This window comes from Pelobates fuscus, chromosome 11 (assembly GCF_036172605.1).
Source record: "Pelobates fuscus isolate aPelFus1 chromosome 11, aPelFus1.pri, whole genome shotgun sequence".
Taxonomy (NCBI): domain Eukaryota; kingdom Metazoa; phylum Chordata; class Amphibia; order Anura; family Pelobatidae; genus Pelobates; species Pelobates fuscus.
Genome location: NC_086327.1, coordinates 125,160,334 through 125,182,608, shown reverse-complemented (window position 1 = coordinate 125,182,608; position 22,275 = coordinate 125,160,334). Strand labels below are relative to the sequence as shown.

General features: G+C 37.4%; 1 protein-coding gene across 1 annotated transcript in view; it reads right to left on the bottom strand.

Moving 5' to 3' along the window:
• The window catches only part of LOC134577245 (uncharacterized), a 47,670-nt gene that overhangs the window by 1,519 nt on the left and 23,876 nt on the right, over positions 1–22,275 (bottom strand). Inside the window, exons 9-12 of the mRNA XM_063435942.1 lie at positions 9,922–10,114; positions 7,638–7,781; positions 3,900–4,020; positions 812–924 (exon numbers count right to left, since the gene is read on the bottom strand). Coding sequence (XP_063292012.1) covers positions 812–924; positions 3,900–4,020; positions 7,638–7,781; positions 9,922–10,114 — 571 coding nt within the window. The remainder of the gene's footprint in view (positions 1–811; positions 925–3,899; positions 4,021–7,637; positions 7,782–9,921; positions 10,115–22,275) is intronic.

Below are 22,275 nucleotides of genomic sequence, written 5' to 3'. Positions count from 1 at the left end.
TGACATATCTGACATGTCATGATTCCCTTTTATTCTAGAAGTTTGGTCCTTAAGGGGTTAAAGGGAGAATTGTTGGGAATTCAATGTGAATATAAGGCCAAAAATAGCTGGACTGCAAACACTCTCCAAGTCAGCTTCTAGTTTGGCTGTTTTTGTCTAAAATTGGGAATTCGTTTCGATTTCCCGACAATTCTCTTTTTAGTAAATAACCTTAAAAGTAATACAGACTATTCACAAAAAGAAGCGCTTTAAAATTAAAATGTATGTTTTAAATTGCTAAACTTAATAATATCATATCATTTAGATGTATCTACATTTTATTCTGCTACTTGGACAAAAGTCTTTAAACTGAATCATTTCTACCATTTTGTTTCAGCAAAATTATAGAACCGCAATCTAGATACACGAAAGAGGCTCTGATTCCCAAATTGCCTGCAAGGGACCAGCCTCACACATTGGATATTGTAATATGTATTAATGTAACTATTATGTAACTAATGTAACAAAATAGAGTACAAAGGACAATTGTTTCAGTTTGCTCTAGAATAACTAAATATGTTTAAAAGAGTATGAATCATCTCATACATGGTGAATGCAAAGTATTGATGTCAATCTGCAGAAAAAGTCAGGGTCAATTTGGAGGAATTAATTGCTGCCTTAGAAAATTCATATAGGGTTATTCACTAATTGAGAATTGCTCGGAATTCTAAGCAAATTTAAAATTCAATTCCAACGTCATGTATTTTCCTCCCAATTTCTGCTAATTTTATATCAATGGATGCTAGAATATCACCCACATCTGTAAACATACCATTCCGCTAACTGCTTTTTGATGCAGAATCTTCATGCTGTGATTTTCGAGGGTAACTTGTTGCCCATGTTGTATACGGAGGTGCTGCCTTAACATGATATCTAGCATCATACCTGCAAAGAATGAATCAATATTCACATAACATACAGAAATCTACATAAAGAAGTAACAGAGGTTAAAAATGGGTCCAGCTGGTATCAATTTTTAATCTATGTTATCACGGGAAATACAAATGTCTCAGATTATATAATGGATTAAAGGGATCCAGCAGGGTGAAATGTTCTCACTTTCTAAATGCATTCTAATGTGTATGTATATATATATATATATATATATATATATATATATATATATATATATATATATAGAAAATCCAACAAGGTAGCAGCACTCACGGAGTAATTTTAAAATCCAATCTTTACTTAGAACATGTTAAAATGAGGTCGACGTTTCAGTCCCACAAACAGGACTTTCCTCAGGACCAAACACATTTAATACATACAAAAAAATCAATTTATATACAAGAATACATGACATAAACGAGCTTACCCTCAGGTGAAGTGCATTTCCTGATCGGCGTCCTGTGCCGCCCTGTGCGCATGTGCAAAACAGGCTCCGCCCATATGACGTAATAATGTCATCACGCCCGTTTCCATGACGACCGGACGCTAACGCGGTCACCATGGGAACGGAACTACAACTGCCGAGATCAATAAAAAGAATCACCTTAGCCGTGAGGGGACAACTATTGAGAAATGATTGTAGATAAAGTGCATTAATTATGTGATTTGCTGATAAACATTCAAGTGAATAAGGCAACCACTGTTGCTGATTGTAAGTGTTGTCAATATAAAGTGCTAATAGCGAATATACATTAAAGTGCAAGTGCTTGTGTTGTTAATACAGTGGAACTAACAAATGTTGCATACTGTGCAAAATGTGGCATGTGTAAAGTGCTCAAAACCTATGTATAAAGTGCTATAAAAGTATTTTATAAGTGTATTTTATAAGGGGCTAATCAACATCACATAATGTATATATCATCATTGCTTAATTAAAAAACATAAAAAAATTAAAAAAGCTTATTCTTTTTAACAGTAATGACTTGGTGCATATATATCTCTCTACCACTTAATACACACAGCATAAACTCAGGATATCTATCGTAGACCATGCTGTATGATTAGATATATCTCTTAGTACTACATAGGGGAAGATTAACAGGCTACAACAAAGTTTATTCTTCAGAATTTTGCCTTTTTTATCCAATCTGTGTGCCATTGTTCTTCCTATTATGTTATATATTTTGCACTCTACTGTAAAACTCTACCCAAATAAATTTCTTGTTAGGGTAAAACAACTACATTAATCATAATAAAAACATTACAAACTGGAGATAAGGTTCATAAGAATGAAAGGTACGATATAGTTTCATTTAGTCCCTTTGGAGACACCGTGTCCAACTCCGAAATCCAAAATGTTTCCCGGTTCAACAATGCTTTCCCACGATCACCGGCCCTGCGTGATACGGGTACATGGTCTATACCCAAAAATTTCAATGAAGCAAGTGGGTGTTTAAATTGTAAAAAATGCTTAGCCACCGGCTTATCTGACTGGCCGTCCCTGTAGGCTAACCTAATACTAGAGCGGTGGCCTCTTATCCTCTCACATAGGGCGGTCTCAGTCTTGCCCACATATGCCAATCCACAGGGGCATGTGAGTTTATAAACCACATGCGTCGTTTTGCAAGTAATGGTATGCTGTATGGTGTACTTCTTCGTTGTATGTGGGTGACTGAACATCTTGGAAGGTGTCATGTGTCCGCATGTAACACACCACAAGCAACGTACCGATCCCTGTTTTTGGGTGTCATTTTCTTTGGTGTAACTTTTAAATGGGTCTGTATGTACCAAAATGTCCTTTAAATTCTTATTCCTCTTATGGCAAATAAGAGGCCTTTCACAAAACACCTTAGGGAGCGTATCATCAGTAGCCACAATTCTCCAATTTTTTCGAACGACAGCTGAAATTTGAGGACTTAACATATGATTCTTTTTATTGATCTCGGCAGTTGTAGTTCCGTTCCCATGGTGACCGCTTTAGCGTCCGGTCGTCATGGAAACGGGCGTGATGACGTTATTACGTCATATGGGCGGAGCCTGTTTTGCACATGCGCACAGGGCGGCACAGGACGCCGATCAGGAAATGCACTTCACCTGAGGGTAAGCTCGTTTATGTCATGTATTCTTGTATATAAATTGATTTTTTGTATGTATTAAATGTGTTTGGTCCTGAGGAAAGTCCTGTTTGTGGGACTGAAACGTCGACCTCATTTTAACATGTTCTAAATAAAGATTGGATTTTAAAATTACTCCGTGAGTGCTGCTACCTTGTTGGATTTTCTGGATATTCAAGCCCTGGCAAAGCACCCGGTTCTCAAGGCATATTACAGCGTGAGTGCAAGAATTTTCTCCTTTTTTCTTTATATATATATATATATATATATATATATATATATATATATATATATATATATATTAAAAAATCTAAATAAAAAAAGTACACCTAACTACCTAGCACCTAATTCTAATCCAAAAATACCTATATTGTAGCTGCGATGGTTAAAAGGTTATTCTAAGCATTATAACCACTACAGCCCAGTGTTGTGGTTATGATGCCAGGAGTAACCTGGACCAGTTTAATAGTATGGTGACAATCCATTTGCCTTCTTACCTGGGTCCCTGCAAGATACCAATTGTCCTCCAGCGGCAAGAGCTGCAGAAGCCAGAAGTTGATCCGTCAGGCCATACACTGGCTGAAAACATCAGCTGGCTGCTCGCTCCCAACCAATGAAAGCACTTCTGTGCATTTAAATATAAGCAAAATTAAATTCCCTATGTGCAGCATTTCATAGCAGAGAGCTGCATGTACAGTCTACAGGCACCATGACCACTTTAAATCAATGAAATGGTCATGGTGTTTGGAGTAACCCTTTAAGTAAAAATGCAGTAAAAAAAAAAGCTCACCTAAGAACATTGATCTACGGAAGGATTAATCTCTAGTTTATTATTATGTTTGATATACTTACTGTCTAAGAGGCACAAAGAGACATCTTTGTCAAATGCAATTAACTTCTGTGTCCCAATGAGTCCAACTAAATGCTCCAGGAGAAATGTGTCAATCAAATATTTATTTGCACTTGCTGTAATCTGGAAGTAAAACAAACATATAATTTTGATATTCACTTGATTATAGCTTGTCATTTTAAAACGTTCACCTTTCCACACTTATTTTAATGGATGGTGTACACCCACGCATTCCACATTAAATAAATCAAGATATTCAACTCATTGTTCACTGTATTTTTTTCACCACAAACTCAACAGAAAGCATGCGAGAGACTCAAATGGAAAATGGAATACTGGAGAAAGCAAATGATGGCGACTTTACTAAATGCCTCTTGTGGACCAATGTGGGATTGCAAGAAATATTTACAAAAATAATTGTATGAGATATTTAAATTCTTTCAGAATAAGAGCATCCAGTTAGATGTTTAACAGTTGGCTCTCCTGTATGTTCTCGAATTTTTCTCTTCCTCATGTAGTTTCATTTGCGGTTTTTGTCCGATTTCTGATACTTTGTCATGTTGTTTTTATTGTTTGTGTCTGACTTTGTCATTTCTTTCTAATCCTTATTTTCCCTCTTCGCAAAGAAAAATCTGAATAAGTTCATAACCTAGGCATATCAGTAAAATTGTTGTTGGACGTAAATTTATGTACGGCATGTTACAACTATTGCTTCATCAAGGAAGTCAAACACGTTTGGAAATAGTTTTACAATGTTTTTGCTTTGCTGAAAGATCTATTTGTGAGATAAACACGGAAGAACGCAGTATTGAAATAATAATGACAAGATGTTAACAACTGAACATACCTAAAGCAAAAGGCAATTAATAAAAAAATATTTACATAGAAGTCTAAAATATACCACTTTGAAAAGTTTTACCTATGTGAGATAATGCATAACTATTTACTTTTTGTTTGTTTGTTTTTTTACAATCATTCTGCTTTCTTTTTACAAAATATAAGTGTAACAGACAGGTTGGCATTTTTGTCAAGCTACTTAGCGAATATTTTTTAACACATATGTGTTTGTTAAATCTGAAAAATAAAATGTACAGTGGCGTTGTCAGTTGGCTATTCCCCTAGGAACTGTAAAAGGGTAACAAACATACCAAGTACTAATTGCAACTATAGCTTATTGTCAAGTTTATAGTGTTAGGAGGCTTGTTTCTCTTCTTTTTCGTTTTATTTACTCAAACATTTTCTTTTTTTAAATTAAATATAGTACTGTTTGTTGGGCACTGAAGTTACAAGACCAAGCACTTTAACAAATATTTATGCTGTGATAATAAGCAAACAAAATGAACAACAAATAAACAAGACAATAATCACACTATAATTATCATGGTCGGTTTCAAACAAAGTGTATAAAGAAAAATGTAACAGTTCAATCGGGTGAAAGTGGAGGCATGTCAAGAAGTTATCATAAAGAATACCAGCCAGAGCATCGAAAAGTTTTATAAATATGATCATTGTGGTGCAAATCTAAGGATTTTATACAAGGTTCCCAAGAGTTAAAGACTTGGGAAACCTTCCACTCTTTCCACTGGGGGCTTCAAGACAGTCTCATTTAACCCCTTAAGGACCAAACTTCTGGAATAAAAGGGAATCATGACATGTCACACATGTCATGTGTCCTTAAGGGGTTAAATACTTTAGCTAGTTTAGTATGGCATAGTGCTCAGGGGGGCTTATCAGATAAAAACTAGGATCTTATTATTAGGCATCTCTATTTTGCTTAACAAGGAAATGCCCCCATTGACATCTGCTTCATGTTTCAGCAACTGTTAACACACCACATGTCGATCCTCTACATTGTTACCATATACTACACTCACGAATCCCACACAATAGACACATCACTGAAGATAAGATACGATCTACATCAATAACAATAAAACTCAAATACTGAAAGTGTCTTTCAGACTAGTCATGACCCTAAATTTTTACTAAATAATATATATAATTCAGTAAAAAAAACATTTGCAACAAAAAGAAATATATGAATAAACATGGCACATTTTTGTGTAATTTCCCCAGACTTTGCATCGTTATTTCTACTCACACAATTAGCCTAGCCAATCAGGAGCCTTTATTTCTTGTGTCTGAAATCTGAACTGTAAGACATGCTTAAAGAGACACTCATCTGCCTAAACTCAAAATAATTAAAAATCCCTGTTTATTAGATATAACCCCAATTGAAACATACATGCATTTAATTATTAATTATTTCATTAGGGGTTATATCTGTTAACAGCTTGTAAAACATGCAGTTCTCTTGTCTGCTGCCTTTGCCAACCCTCCCCTTCTAAACCCAGCCAGACTTTCTGTGGCTGTCCAATCACAGTCTTTCCAATGCAGCTCAATGAGAAGTCTTTGCAAGTCAAGTGCTCTGAGCAATTGCTGCCTCTTGAGTTTATCTACATTGAGCTAAAGAAACCAGGAAGTAACAGGACATGTTGTCTTCTTGAAACCAAAGGGGTGTAACCAGGTAAATTCATAAAAGTGTGAATTTCGATTGAAATATGCACTTTTTGCAAAATAAAAAAAGAGGACTCACTCTTCATATATAAAGCTTTTCAGCAAGCTAAAGTGCCTTAGGGGTCTGGAGTGTCCCTTTAACACACCATTGAAAGGGTAACAGTGCATATATCCCTTTGTAGCAAATAAAAATATCATGGCAAAAATATAAAACATCACTTATAAATCTGTCAGTCCTGAACTGCTTTTATAATATAAAACAACCTGTTGGGAAATCCTGGCAGCCTTAAATATGGCCAAAAATACAAAACAGTCAACAAGAGCTATTGGTTTCAAGGTTCGAATATAAAAAAAAAAGTCAGACATAAAATATCTGCTCCAACATTATTCACAAATGTAGGGGTACACATGTACCTAAAGCGTGATAATGTAATTGGAAACACACTGAATTGTATTCTTAAAGATGTAACTCACATCCTTGGGCTATAGTACTGTATAAAAAGAGAATTACTGGCATTTTACGCTGCGTGAGGTTTACTAACAAGCGTTCACAGTAGGAATGGGTAATAACATGCTTGTTGAATACGTCTCTTATCTTTTACTAACTTTACAACATTAACCAGTGCAATCTCTGTGAAATTCATGTGATGCATAGAGAACCATTTTGACTACATTTTGACATTGTGATACTTTTAAACCTCCACTAGGTTGAGACAATGTCTCCTGCAACCACTGTGCAAAATGATATATAAGGAAGCATTTTTATCATTTTATTTAGTGAATCTACCTTACAAGTGTCATCATTTCATGCTAATTTAAACTCTATTGTATTAAACTCTTTGTTGATATTGTAACCTGCTAAATATAACTGTACATTTTAAAAGTCTTATGTTAACAACATGATAACTAATTAGCGCTTCAGTTTCATTCAGCTTTCTAAGTACTATAATTGAATTATCATTCCAGTAAATTTTGCTGTGAATGTCTTAATTATCCGATGTTTTACCTGGTGCTTTTTGTATTTTTTGGGGGTTTTGTATTTTTTTAATGTCATTTTTTTAGGTGTCATAGATTTAATAACACATTTTCTTATTTTTAAATTTTACTAAACAATTGTTTTGGTTTTAAAACATGAAGCAAAATTAGGCATTATGTAATCTAATTAGCCCCCATTAGTTAATAAAGTTCCCTATATTTTTTATATGTTGACAAGGATTGTTCACCTGATCATCCTGCAGTACAGACCGTTCATCTTCATGTTCAACAAAGATTGTATGTATTGTGCTTTCCACTTCTTTATCGACAACATCGTTTATAAGATATTGAAGGATGTCATCAAGATGAATTTCATCTTTAATTTCTTGTATCTGAAATAAGAGAAAACACATAACATTTATAATTTTTATGACATTAAGATTTCCAGGGAGAAACATAGAATGTGACGGCAGATAAGAACCATTCGGCCCATCTAGTCTGCCCAATTTTCTAAAGACTTTCATTAGTCCCTGGTCTTATCTTATAGTTAGGATAGCCTTATGCCTATCCCACGCATGTTTAAACTCCTTCACTGTGTTAACCTCTACCACTTCAGCTAGAAGGCTATTCCACTACCCTCTCAGTAAAGTAATACTTCCTGATATTATTTTTAAACCTTTGCCCCTCTAATTTAAGACTATGTCCTCTTGTTGTGGTGTTTTTTCTTCTTTTAAATGTAGTCTCCTCCTTTACTGTGTTGATTCCTTTTATGTTTCTATCATATCCCCCTATCTCGTCTTTCCTCCAAGCTATACATGTTAAGTTCCTTTAACGTTTCCTTGTAAGTTTTTTCCGGCAATCCATCAACCCGTTCAGTAGCCCTTCTCTGAACTCTCTCAGTTTCTAAAGTATCAATATCCTTTAAAAGGTACAATACTCCAAGTGAGGTCTCACCAGTGTTCTGTACAATGGCATGAGCATATAGGTATACATATCAAGATACGCTTATTAAATTTTTTTATGTATATTTTGTAATATATTTATATTCTATTATAAGTTAATTAGAACATCTGATTAGCATATTATACATATATAATACATATATAATTTAATTCTAAGTGTATTTTGGTATTAATTGAATCAACTGTCTACTATTTTAATACCAAAATACAGTAAGAATTAAATTATATATGTTTTATATATGTATTATATGCTAATCAGGTGTTTTAATTAACTTATAATATATTATATATGTATAATACATGTATAATATAATATTTGAATGTGTTTTACTAACTTTTTTAAAATTGCAGACGCTAGGGGGACTGCCTGAACACTCGGGCAGTCCCCTTGCAGGCAGTCTCATTGACTGCTTTGCGGCCATGTGATTTGCGACGTCTGTTTTAGAGTGTGCCGCCCTAACAGTGTTTCGGCTCACTAAATGCAGTGTGGCATAATGCTAAGCTTTATTATGCCAATGAAAAATAAAATTAAAATATATGCAAGGTCCTACATGTTTTGACTTCCTCAGGGACCAATAAAACAAATATACACATTCATAAAAACAATCCTACAATCAAAATAAAAAGTAGCATATAACTCTCCCCTTTTACTATCGTCCCATTGGTGGTTTCGGAACTAACATCAACCCTGGAATTCTAATTTTAGATTCTTCAAGACAGCTGGACACCTTTGGAAACACCCACAGAACATTGGCATAATAAAGCTTAGCATTTTTCACCTATTACCTGGGTTCTATCTTGCATTCCGTGATGGTGATTATACCAGAGGAGAAGGATCCTTGGATATACCCCCCATACACATAAGGGGAGGCACACTGAGGCGATATTATACTCCTAAATCTCGTGAGTGCATTCTTATCTGGTACGCACTAATATGTGCTATAACCGTATTGCACTATTGTATTACTTTGGTTTTCATCTGTAGGTAGTCAGCTATATCCTCTATATTCCTGTTTGGCCAAATCTTTGATAGATAATAGGTTTGTCAGTTATATATTAACCATTTTTTTCTATATACGATGAAATAATGGAAGGGACCACTGAACAAATCCTCCTACAGTGAATGTAATTATGAGCAAGGCATTAGCAGGTGGGTCAATAGCCAGGGTGAATCGCAGGGCAATAATGCCATATAGTCTTCTGGTTATTAGTGGTTTGAGGGATTCCCTTTTCATTGTCTTTTTTAGACATTTTAATGAATTGGGTAGATTAATAATTTATTTGGATAATTCTTTTGGAGTAGTGTCATAGATAATTCCTAAGCTAATTGAGACCATTTTAAGGCCCATTGAAATTTCGTCTAGAACACAGAGCTCATTGAGATCAAATTGAAGGTTCAGAGGTTAGTAGATTTAATGCATGTCCTACTCAATTGTGCCTTGAAATTGCATGAAATATAACTATCTATATTTAAAGTGATGAAGGGTAAAGATGATGCTTCATAATGAAGAAACAGAGGCAATAGCTTATCTTTAATCTTAAGATACAGACTAATATTACATCAACTTACCACTGTCGGTAACTCCATTTGAATTATGCTGATGATCATTTCATCCGTAAATTGATTAACAGCAGATTTTAAAATATGGTCCTCTACAAAATCTCTCATTGTTTTTCTAATAACCTTGACAGACAAATCGTTGACAACTTCCAATAGCAGTTCATTGAAGAGGTGCTTTGAGAACAAGTCCAATACTGCATTCCTGGGGAATCACATTAAAGGAGAAAACATTAGATTGCCATTTTAAACTCGTATAAAGAAAAGTTTACACCCTTTACAGAGGTACCTGTCTCTCTGGAGGACAAAAATCTATTTCAGCTCACAATCCCTTTGTAATGGTATCCGATAAGATATAAGGTTTGCTTTCTTTGTGAAAAATTAAAAGTCATTTCCAAAAAATTGGGACGCAGTGCAAACAATTTGCTCTTTTTTCATTGGCACCAAAAGTTATTTGAATGTGGTGAAAGATTTTACTTTAAAGTAACCTGATAGAATTGCTGCAAATGCAACTTTTAAAATGTGGGCCCTAGAATGTAAAAATAATGTATACAAGATGCATACTACCTGTTCAAAGCAAGCATACCAAGCAACTACTGTACAGGGCATTGCAGGCTGTTATTGCAACCTGCAAAGATTCCCTGTGTGGTTTCCCAGTGCAAAAGAAAACGTACCCTTTTTTTGGAAGATAAATGGTTATATAGCACAAAAAACGACTAAATATAAAGCGATTTAATCCGGCTCCTTCTATATATTTCGATGTACTGTACCGAGCATTCTCAACAATATTTTGAAGCTTTTTATTTTACATATGAATTTGTGTAATCAGAAGTAGATTGCAGGTTATTCAAATGCTTTAGGTTGATGAAAAGAAAAACTTGGTTTTGCAGCTAACATGCGCTGATAAAATGTACTCGGCTGGAATTCAACAAATCATGCTTGAAAATGTTTTGCTGTATTTCTTGCAACGTGTTATCAGAAAAGGACTGAGATTTTTTATTCATTGCATTCATTTCTTTATTGATTTTTTTTAAAATAGAAACAATATATTCAAACCAGGAAACATACACAGCCAGAAAATGGACTCAGAATTAGACAATGTGCGTTTGAGACTCACCTTTTCATGTAGAATTGTCCTGAATTCTTTTAGGATAAAATCAGGTCCATCTCACGTTAATCAGTTTTAATCTAATCCATATTTACTAATCATAACATGAGCCTTGTCTTTCTATCCTTCATATAACCATGTAACCTAGAGCCTACCCTTCCATAGATCACTTAATGTCTAATGAAATACAATAACAAGTCCATTTCTAATCTACCAATAAAAAAAAAAAAAAATGATAAACGAAAACAAATTATAATAATTATAATAAGTATAATTGAACTTTCATTTTTCCCAAGGGACTTTTGCCATCTTTCTGCACATTTTTTTCATTTGCCTTTCTTAAGAATTCCCATAATTAGGTGTTTCTAAACTTGCTAAATATCTCTCTTGCTCTCCTCAATACATAATACAATACATAATACATCTGACCAGCTTTGATTCTTCTCTGTTTCCGAAGTTGCACATTCAAGAAAAATGACCTAACTTTTTACATTTATGGTATAATTATTTTCATGCTGTTCAAGTCTCATTGTTATGTTTATTTCTGTAATTTCTGCAACGTGTACCTCCCAATGAGCACATATTGAATCGAGCTCCTCTGAGATTCCTTCTCTTTTGTTTGCCTTGTGTCTTCTCTCCAATTTGTCTTGTAAGTATATTTTTGTGCTGCTCTTTTTACAGCTAGATATTGATGTGTAGATGTTGTGTGGCTCTTTGTACTCTGTTTAACTATTCTTGTAGTTGCGAGCTGTTGTATTTATTTGTGTTAATAATTTATTTAATTTCTTTATGAAAAGCCAAAGGACAGTCGAGCACAGTCAGTTTCAATACATCAACCGACATTTCTGAGTTATGTTTTATGGAAAACTTTTCAGAATAATAAGATTATAAATTGTGAAACCTTGCCATTGAAGCATACAAGCTTAAGGGGGTACTCCTCTGCCCAAATACAAAAAAATAACTTTTTAGCAGGTTATACCCCCAATAAAAACTTCCGTGCATTTAATTATGCATTTTTTTCATTTGTGATATATTTCAACACAACTTGGAAAAGCTGCAGATCTCTTGTCTGAAGCTTTTGCAAGCCCTTCCCTTCTAACCCCGCCCAGACTTTCTGTGGCTGGCCAATCACAGACTTTCCAATGCAGCTCATTGAGAAGACTTTGCAAGGCAGGTGCTCTGAGCAATTGCTGCCTCTTGAGTTTAGCTCCACTGAGCCAACCAAACCAGGAAGTAACAGAACAGGTTGTCTGATTGACAGCGAGGGGATGTAACAAGGTTAATTCATAAAAGCTCCAATTTCTGTTGAAATATTTGTAAAATGGAAATAAGAGGACATACACATAAAGCACTTAAGCAAGCTAATGGAGTGTTCTTTGAAGAGATTAACCAATATACCACAGTGGGCAGACTAACAATAAACCTGAGAGCTATACCTGGAGAATTATATTTTAGAAGAACAAGATTTCCAAATTGGTTGTGATATCTATAAGAGAAAAAAAAAAAAAACACCTTCAGGAGGTTTCGATTAACCCATATTAGTAAAGGTCAATCAATACACACAGATTTCTGTAAAGACAACCCATGTTTTATGAAGGAAGTACATCTCACAGTTTCTGCTGATATACAATTTAACTCACACAATTACATTATAATTCACTACCAAAGAAAGTTGTCCTGGCAGATTCAGTCAATATCACTAGAAAACACAAGGTGAAATGTTTCAAACAAAGTGAACATACAGGGTTATAACAATTACATTAAACACTAGTGTATATTGATCCACGAAATAATCTGATAGGCTTTGGAATTGAGGAGGAATTATTTCCCAATTTGAAGAAAACTGAAAACAGTAGCAATGTTGCTTTTGTTAACTCTTGTGTGGATTGGTTTACATGGCTTAAACATGATGGCGTGTTTATTTTTTTTCTTAAAGAGGAACTGTCTCAATCCTGGAATCAGGATTTTTAATATTATGTTTCCCTGTATTTAACAAATATGTATTTGTGAAGTCTTAAAATAATATTTAATTAGAACTACACCTCCTGCATTAAAAGGTTACTCCAATGAAAAGGGTGTTTTTATAAAACATGGGTTTTGGCAAGAGTAGCTCTTTCTATGCTGATCCATTCCCATCCCCAATTGAAATAAATAAACAAACAAAGGTTAAACTCACCCCGATCGATTGCTGGAGGGAGAGGGAGAGGGAAGTCAGGAGGGAAGGGCTGAGATGAGGACATGGGCAGCACGAGGGGAAAGGAGGGGGTTGCTGTACTGCCATTGGCTGTCTGGCAAATATGTCCTCAATGACATATTTGCACAGGATTTACATTGGCCACTTGGAACCCTTGTTCTGGGCTGGCAATGACATCCCAATGACGTGGCCAAAAATGGAGTCAAAGCTTGGACAGCAGAGGGCTTAACCCTGTATGTGCAGCATTGCCTAGCAAAACACTGCACATACAGATTCCAGGCACCATGGCCACCTCAAATCAGTGACCTAGTTATGGTGCTTGTCTCAACCTTTTAACCCCTTAAGGACACATGACATGTGTGACATGTCATGATTCCCTTTTATTCCAGAAGTTTGGTCCTTAAGGGGTTAAGCTTGATTTTGACTCTCTATTGTCCATAGTGCTTCCATCTTGACTCTCTATTGTCCATAGTGCTTCCATCTTGACTCTCTATTGTCCATAGTGCTTCCATCTTGACTCTCTATTGTCCATAGTGCTTCCATCTTGGCTTCCTGTCAATGGTTATAACATGCTCTGCTCTTTTAACTTATCAGTCAGCTGTCAGGATCGGGACAGGGATCCAACACGCAGAGTACAAACAGGTAATAGGTACGTATACCGGACCTTAGAATGGCCGGACTAACGTAGGTGAAAGTAAAGAATGGTCTAGAGACAAGCCGAGGTCGATGGAACGAGAGAGCAGGTAAGCGAGAGACAAGCCAAGTCAAGGGTAATAGAGGTAAGCGAGGTATAACAAACAAGCCGGGTCAAAACCAAAGAGACAGAATATATAACAAGAGCACTGAGTGACTAGACAAGCTAGAACCACGACAGGGCAATGAACAAATGTAGAAAGCCCTACTTTATACCCTGGTTCCAGATAGGTAATCACGCCCCCGACGAGTCCTCATTCGTGCTCGGGACTTGATTGACAGGTCGGGACGGGTTGTCGTCATGACGTCGGCTACTGAGCGCCGCGTCATAAAAGGAAGTGGGTACCTCGCGGCCGGCGTGTAAACGACCAGGAGAACCGCGAGGAATGAGTGATTCAACCCTTTTGGGAGGAAGAACGTCCAAGTGTCTCACCTCTTCAGAGGTAGAGACAACAGGTACCCTGACAGTACCCCCCCTCTCAGAAACGCCCACCGGGCAGAAGGAACCGGGACGAGATGGAAAACGGAAGTGAAAAGCCCTGCGGAGGCGAGGCGCATGCACATCCTCCTGAGGTACCCAAGACCTCTCCTCAGGTCCATATCCTTTCCAATCAACCAGATATTGTAACTTCCCCCTAGAGATTCGAGAATCGATGATGGAGTTGATTTCATATTCCTCCTGTCCCTCAACCTGAACAGGGCGAGGGGAGGATACAGTGGAGGAAAACTTGTTACATACTAGAGGTTTCAACAAGGAAACATGAAAGGAGTTAGGAATGCGTAAGGCAGATGGAAGAGCCAGACGATACGCAACTGGGTTAATTCGAGTCAGAACCTTGTAAGGACCAATGTAACGAGGAGCGAACTTCATAGAAGGAACCTTTAAGCGAATGTTTTTGGTACTCAACCATACTCTATCACCTGGAACAAAGACTGGAGCCGCCCTTCTATGCTTATCAGCGTGTTTCTTGAACAACATAGAATTATGCAGAAGAATTTGTCGAGTCTGAATCACAAACGAGATTGTTGTGTGCAAACTCTGCCCAAGGAATCAGACCAACCCAATCGTCCTGGTGTTCGGAAACAAAACAACGCAAATATTGTTCAATCTTTTGGTTGGTGCATTCAGCAGCTCCGTTAGACTGAGGATGATAGGCAGAAGAGAAATTCAATTTGATACCCATTTGAGAACAGAATGATTTCCAAAAACGGGAAACAAATTGGGAACCTCTATCGGAAACAATTTCGGAAGGTATCCCATGTAACCGAAAAATCTCTCTTGCGAATATCTCAGCCAATTCAAGGGAAGATGGAAGTTTAGGTAAGGGCACGAAATGTGCCATCTTAGTAAACCTGTCAACCACCGTGAGAATCACAGTCTGTTTTTTAGAAACAGGTAAATCTACAATGAAGTCCATGGCCAAACAGGTCCATGGTTTCTCGGGGATCTCCAAGGGATGCAAAAACCCACATGGAAGTGTCTGAGGTCGTTTAGTCTTCATACAGACCTCACATGCTTCAACAAAATCCCTAATATCTTTACGTAATGAAGGCCACCAGAAATCTTTAGATATTAGGGAACACGTCTTGCGAATGCCAGGATGCCCAGCCACCTTACTGTTGTGAAAGCATTCTAATAGCTCCCGTTGTAGTTCAGGAGGAACAAAATACCGTGCCCCGGGACCCTGTCTAGGAGCCAGATGTTGTAACTTCATGATCTCGGCAAGCAACGGAGAATGAATCCTGAGACTCGTGTTGGCGATAATATTACACTTGGGAACTATAGAAGACAAAACCGCCTCAGATATAGTAGAATGCTCATGTTGGCGAGACAAAGCATCGGCCTTAGAGTTCTTAGAACCAGGTCTATAAGTGAGCACGTAATTGAAATGAGTGAGGAACAAGGACCAACGAGCTTGCCTGGCGGACAAGCGTTTAGCCTCCCCAATATAGGACAAGTTCTTGTGATCCGTCAAAATAGTAACAGGATGTAAAGTCCCTTCCAATAAATGTCTCCACTCCTTCAAAGCCATGATAACAGCTAGTAGTTCCCTGTCACCGATGTCATATCTGCTTTCAGGCCCAGATAATTTCTTGGAAAAAAAAACCACATGGATGTAACGGTTTATCCACACCTAACCTAACCTTTGAGACAAGATAGCACCTATACCTGTCTCTGAGGCGTCTACTTCGAGTAGAAAAGGCAAAGTCGTATCGGGGTGAACTAAAATTGGTGCAGAAGCAAAAAGTTCCTTGAGTGTTTTGAAAGCAACGAGAGCTTCAGTAGACCAATTCTTAGTGTCAACCCCCTGTTTGGTCATATTAGTAATAGGAGCAATAATAGAAGAGTATCCTTTAATGAAGCGCCTATAATAATTGGAGAATCCAATAAACCTCTGAATGGCCTTGAGACCCCTGGGTAATGGCCAATCTAAAATAGATTGGAGTTTATCCGGATCCATCTTAAAGCCTTCCCCAGAAATCACGTAACCAAGAAAGTTTATCTGAGATTGGTCAAAACTACATTTCTCCAATTTGCAGTACAACCCATGTTGTAGGAGTTTGCGCAATACCCTTCTGACTTGTCTGTGGTGGGTCTTAATTTCTCTAGAGTGTATTAGTATATCATCCAAATATACAATAACACAATCATGTCGAAATTCCCTAAGAACTTCATTGATCAGATCCTGAAATACTGCCGGTGCATTACAAAGCCCAAAGGGCATTACCGTGTACTCATAATGCCCATAACGGGTATTGAACGCTGTTTTCCACTCGTCTCCCTGCTGAATTCTCACCAAGTTATACGCCCCTCTGAGATCTAACTTGGTGAAAATCTTGGAACCCTTTAAACGATCAAAGAGCTCAGTAATCAAAGGAATCGGGTATGCATTTCTAATAGTTATTTTATTCAAGCCTCGATAATCAATGCAAGGTCTTAACGTGCCATCCTTCTTATTCACAAAACAAAAACTGCCCCGGCAGGGGAGGAGGATCTCCTAATGAATCCTTTGTCTAGGTTCTCATGGATATACTCCTCTAAGACTAAGTTCTCTTTAGTGGATAAAGGATATACATTGCCCCTCGGAGGCATAGTACCAGGTAGAAGGTTAATCTTACAATCAAAGGACCTGTGTGGAGGTAAAGTATCAGCATTCTTCTTGTCAAAAACTGCCCTTAAATCCAGGTACAGGGGCGGTATTTGCATATCTGTAGACTGGGTAGAATTAACCGGTGTATTAACTACGCAAAGTGGTGAGACTTTCTGTAAGCAACTGCTCTGGCAACCCTGGCCCCATGAGGTTATCTCCCCTAGTTCCCAATCAATATTAGGGTTATGTTTCTTTAACCATGGATACCCCAGGACTATAGGAACAGAAGGAGACGAGATAAGCATAAGAGATATAACCTCCTCGTGTAAGATACCAACAGTCAAGTTAACAGGTATGGTCTCACGAGAAATAACAGGTTCAGACAATGGTCTACCATCAATAGCCTCAACGGCCAAAGGAGTGTCCCTTAGCTGGGATGGGATAGAGTGTTTAGTAACAAAAACTTGGTCGATAAAGCTCTCAGCAGCTCCGGAATCTATTAATGCCATAGTTTTTAGTATTCCCTTCTCCCAAGCTAAAGAAACAGGTAGCAAAAGTCTGTGCTCTTTATAATTGTGTATAGAGGACAAAATAGAAACACCCAAGGCCTGTCCTCTAGAGAAACTTAGGTGCGAGCGTTTCCCGGGCGATTAGGACAATTTAGGCGTAGATGCCCTCTTACTCCACAATACATACACAACCCCTCCCTTCTCCTGTACTGTCTCTCCTCTTCTGAGAGGCGAGTATTGCCTATCTGCATAGGATCTGAAAAAACTGGAATTGTGGATTGAGAATTTTGAAATAAGGGAGCAAGTTTAAAGGAAGATCTACGAGTACTATCTTGAGTGTTCTGTCTCTCTCTTAAACGTTCATCAATACGAGAAATGAAAGAAATTAAATCCTCTAAATTTTCAGGGAGCTCTCTAGTAGCAACCTCGTCTAGAATTACATCTGATAATCCGTTTAAAAATACGTCTATATAAGCCTGTTCATTCCACTTAACTTCTGCCGCCAATGACCTGAACTCTAGTGCATAATCCACAAGGGTTCGGTTATCTTGTCTAAGGCGCAACAGTAATCTAGCTGCATTGACCCTTCTACCTGGAGGGTCAAAAGTTCTTCTAAAAGCAGCGACAAAAGCATTATAATTATAGACTAACGGGTTATCATTCTCCCACAGAGGATTGGCCCATCTCAGAGCTTTATCAATGAGTAGAGTGATAATGAATCCAACCTTCACCCTATCTGTAGGGTAGGAGCGGGGTTGTAATTCAAAATGAATACCAATTTGGTTTAAGAAACCACAACACTTCTCCGGAGAACCCCCATAACGTACAGGAGGGGTAATACGGAAAGAAGCACCTACAGTGGCTACTTCTAGACCTGAACTTACAGGAGAGATGGACGTAGCTCGCATCTCCTCTGGTGGATTACTAGAACGAGATAATAAGGCCTGCAGCGCTAGAGCCATCTGGTCCATTCTGTGATCCATGGCGTCAAACCTAGAGTCGGAAGAACCAACCTGAGTGTTTGTACCTGCAGGATCCATGGCCCTGTCGTAATTGCAGGATCGGGACAGGGATCCAAAACGCAGAGTACAAACAGGTAATAGGTACGTATACCGGACCTTAGAATGGCCGGACTAACGTAGGTGAAAGTAAAGAATGGTCTAGAGACAAGCCGAGGTCGATGGAACGAGAGAGCAGGTAAGCGAGAGACAAGCCGAGTCAAGGGTAATAGAGGTAAGCGGGGTATAACAAACAAGCCGGGTCAAAACCAAAGAGACAGAATATATAACAAGAGCACTGAGTGACTAGACAAGCTAGAGCCACGACAGGGCAATGAACAAATGTAGAAAGCCCTACTTTATACCCTGGTTCCAGATAGGTAATCACGCCCCCGACGAGTCCTCATTCGTGCTCGGGACTTGATTGACAGGTCGGGACGGGTTGTCGTCATGACGTCGGCTACTGAGCGCCGCGTCATAAAAGGAAGTGGGTACCTCGCGGCCGGCGTGTAAACGACCAGGAGAACCGCGAGGAATGAGTGATTCAACCCTTTTGGGAGGAAGAACGTCCAAGTGTCTCACCTCCTCAGAGGTAGAGACAACAGGTACCCTGACATCAGCACAGAGAGAGAGCATAGAGAGAGTGGGAGAAACAGAAGAAATGTTTCAATCCTTCAAAGCAATGTGTGCCTCGCCTGTGCCAGCACTGAAATGGATTCTGATGTAATTTGCCAACTCTTTTGTCTACATTTCAAAGAAATGTAAGCTTTGAAAAAGGTTAACAATCATTAGGTATTATTCATTTTTTAATGGATGGTGAAATGTCCCGAGCAGTGATTGTTAATCTAGAGCTGAAATCATCTCTCAGGGTAAACGCTCGTAAAAATGTATGTTCAATCACAGACTGCTACATTACATATTGTGCGCATTCTTGGATAAATGCATTTTCCTATTCTATTTCCTAACTGTTGCTTAGATTTATTCATTACTGACTATTTATTGCTTAAATAGTTGTTTACTGGTTTCTATAAAATAAATTATGTGTTTAGGCAGATATAGCATGTTTGTTAATGTGGCACAAGAAAAATGTTCCTTGCAGGAGCATCGTTAATGCAGTGAATTCCTATACATCAGTATCTGTAAAACGTGGAACTAATGTCAGATTAAAGGTCATGATGGAATCCATTGCAGCAATAAGCTGGGAAGGAAAGGCATTTAGAGTGATATGCAAACATTTATCCGATTCCTTACTGGAAAATGTAACTTATCGCTGGAAAATTACACATGGAGAATCGGATCACATACACATACTTAACATATTCAGAGAACCATTCTAAACAAGGTTTTTATAACAATTCTGCACACCCTATTCGATAAAACATTACTTATTGTATATCTGTTGATGTACCAGCTAATAAGTAATAGTAACTACAGCTGACTTAATTACTTGACATTGTTGCAGTAAATAACATATTTTTTTTAATTCACCTGTAATTTAATCAGACACATGCAGTTTGGCGTAATATTAAAATATATATATATATAAGAATAAAGCTGATTATGTGTAACGGTGGTTTATAGGCTCCATTTCATGGTTCAGATTGAATAAACTCCCACCGTTAAAGATTTATGTAAAAGCGATAAATATAGCTTTGAATATAAACATAGCTTTGAATATTGACACTTAATCCAACATTTTACATGCAAAATGATCCCGGTTAAAGTGGCCTTTTTGGATTCAACAATAGGCTATTCATTTATTAACCAGTGGGGGGACCGTACCCCCACCCCGCAGCCTCCAACCATGGGCAGCATGTGGGGGCTAATAGTGAAATACAAAAATTGGTGGCCATACCTTTGGCAGTGTAAGAAAAATATACACAAGTCCCTATTCCCCTCCCCCAAATAAAAACCTACCCTCCCTACCTTAAGGAAGAGATGTGAGACTTACAAGCCAGAGCACCAAGACCAAGATTGGATAGCATGGAAAGGGCTATATAAGGGCTTCTCTAGACATGCAAGTTCAGTCTTTATAGTGCCCTCTGTGGGCAAACATGGATTATTTTAATTGATTCACATTTTTTCTTTGTCATCATTTTTTTGGACGATATTAACAAGAAAGAAGGTGTCTTATGGAAAGCACATACACACACACACAAACAAACAAACAGACATACAGACACACACAAACACACAAACACAAAACACACACACAAACACAAACATATATATAAAGATTTAGTGAAAAGGAACTCAAGTTGGGATACTCTAAATACGGAATATGACTAAGCAGAGTACAAACATAAAACTTGAGCATGGCCATAAAAAATTGGTTTGTCCAAATCAATTCGCCCAATTTTTATTTATTTTTTTTCACTCGCTTTAAGATTCAGCCATGTAGCATTTCGGTTCGGACAAATTTCATTCATGCAATCATGTTAGGGAAAAAACTAACCAAAATGGCAAGAAAATGGCCAATTAGTGTACTGCAAAATATATACATAAAATAAGAAAACAATGCTTATTAATATATTATATATTTATGAAATATATATTTTGCAAATATATAACTGGATTGTTTTACTACATTCCCATTTCCCCTCTATTGGTTGGAGAAATTGGTGGGCTGTCCCCCAACAATTATTCATCCTTTTTGCAATCAGTCATGTGCTTTTTGACCCCACAGACTGAACTCTGAATCACAAAACATATCAAATGGCTTGTTCATCCCTCATTTTGTTTCTTTCGTGATTTGGTCATATAGCATTATGGAAATTCAGAAATTCATGGATTTCAGAAATTCAGACGACTCGCCAATTGCCCAAATTTCATACGAATTGCAAATTGTCAGAAATCAAATGCAAAAGTATAGACATCAGTATAAAATAAATATTTCAATGTGAAACTTGGCATACTTCCACCTTCATGAGAAATCATCTTTTTCACAAGTTCCTAGTTGGACGTGCAAATAAAAATATATACGAAATCGCCAACACATGCCCCCCCAAAAATACGTACACTCTGTATGTGCAATGTAACCATTGTTACGCCACTCAGTACACAATAGCAACCCCAAAAAAGTAATAATTCAGCACACCACTATACATGAAAATACTTCAATTTTATTGAGGTTCCTCAGCAAGCAGTAATGTTTCGACCTTAGCCTAGGTCTTTAACAAGCTCATCTATAAAGACCAACACTAAAGCTGAAATGTTACTGTTGAACCTAAATAGAATTGGTTCCTTCTCACGTACAAATGAAAATGATTGCAGATGGGCACAGAGAAGGATTAACCATAAGGTAAATCCAGGAGATTGCTCAGAGCTCAAGGTCCAGAAATTTGCCTGGTCCCATCAACCATACAGATGAAGTAACTTGTAACATTCCTAGGAATCTGTGGGATCTTAATTCTTATATGGTTGAACATCATGCTTCAAACTTCATTCTGCATCTCTGGAGGCAAACTTAGCAACGGCGACTGTTTCAAACACAGCTTTTTATACTATCGATTTGGGTTTTAAGGGTATATTTATCCTGCAATGACATTTCTAAACAGAGTTTTAATAAATATTTTATAGTATAAAATTTTACGAGCAACAGGTCCACTTTAATCCTATAGCATTCTGAGTGTTTAAAAAAAAACAAACAAACCATCATTCTATAATGCTAGCATGCTTTCTCCACTAGGTGACAGTGTTACTCTCTGTTTACAATAACATTCTACACATATCTGTAGTGTTGTTATTGAAGAATTTAAAGTACTTTCCAAAA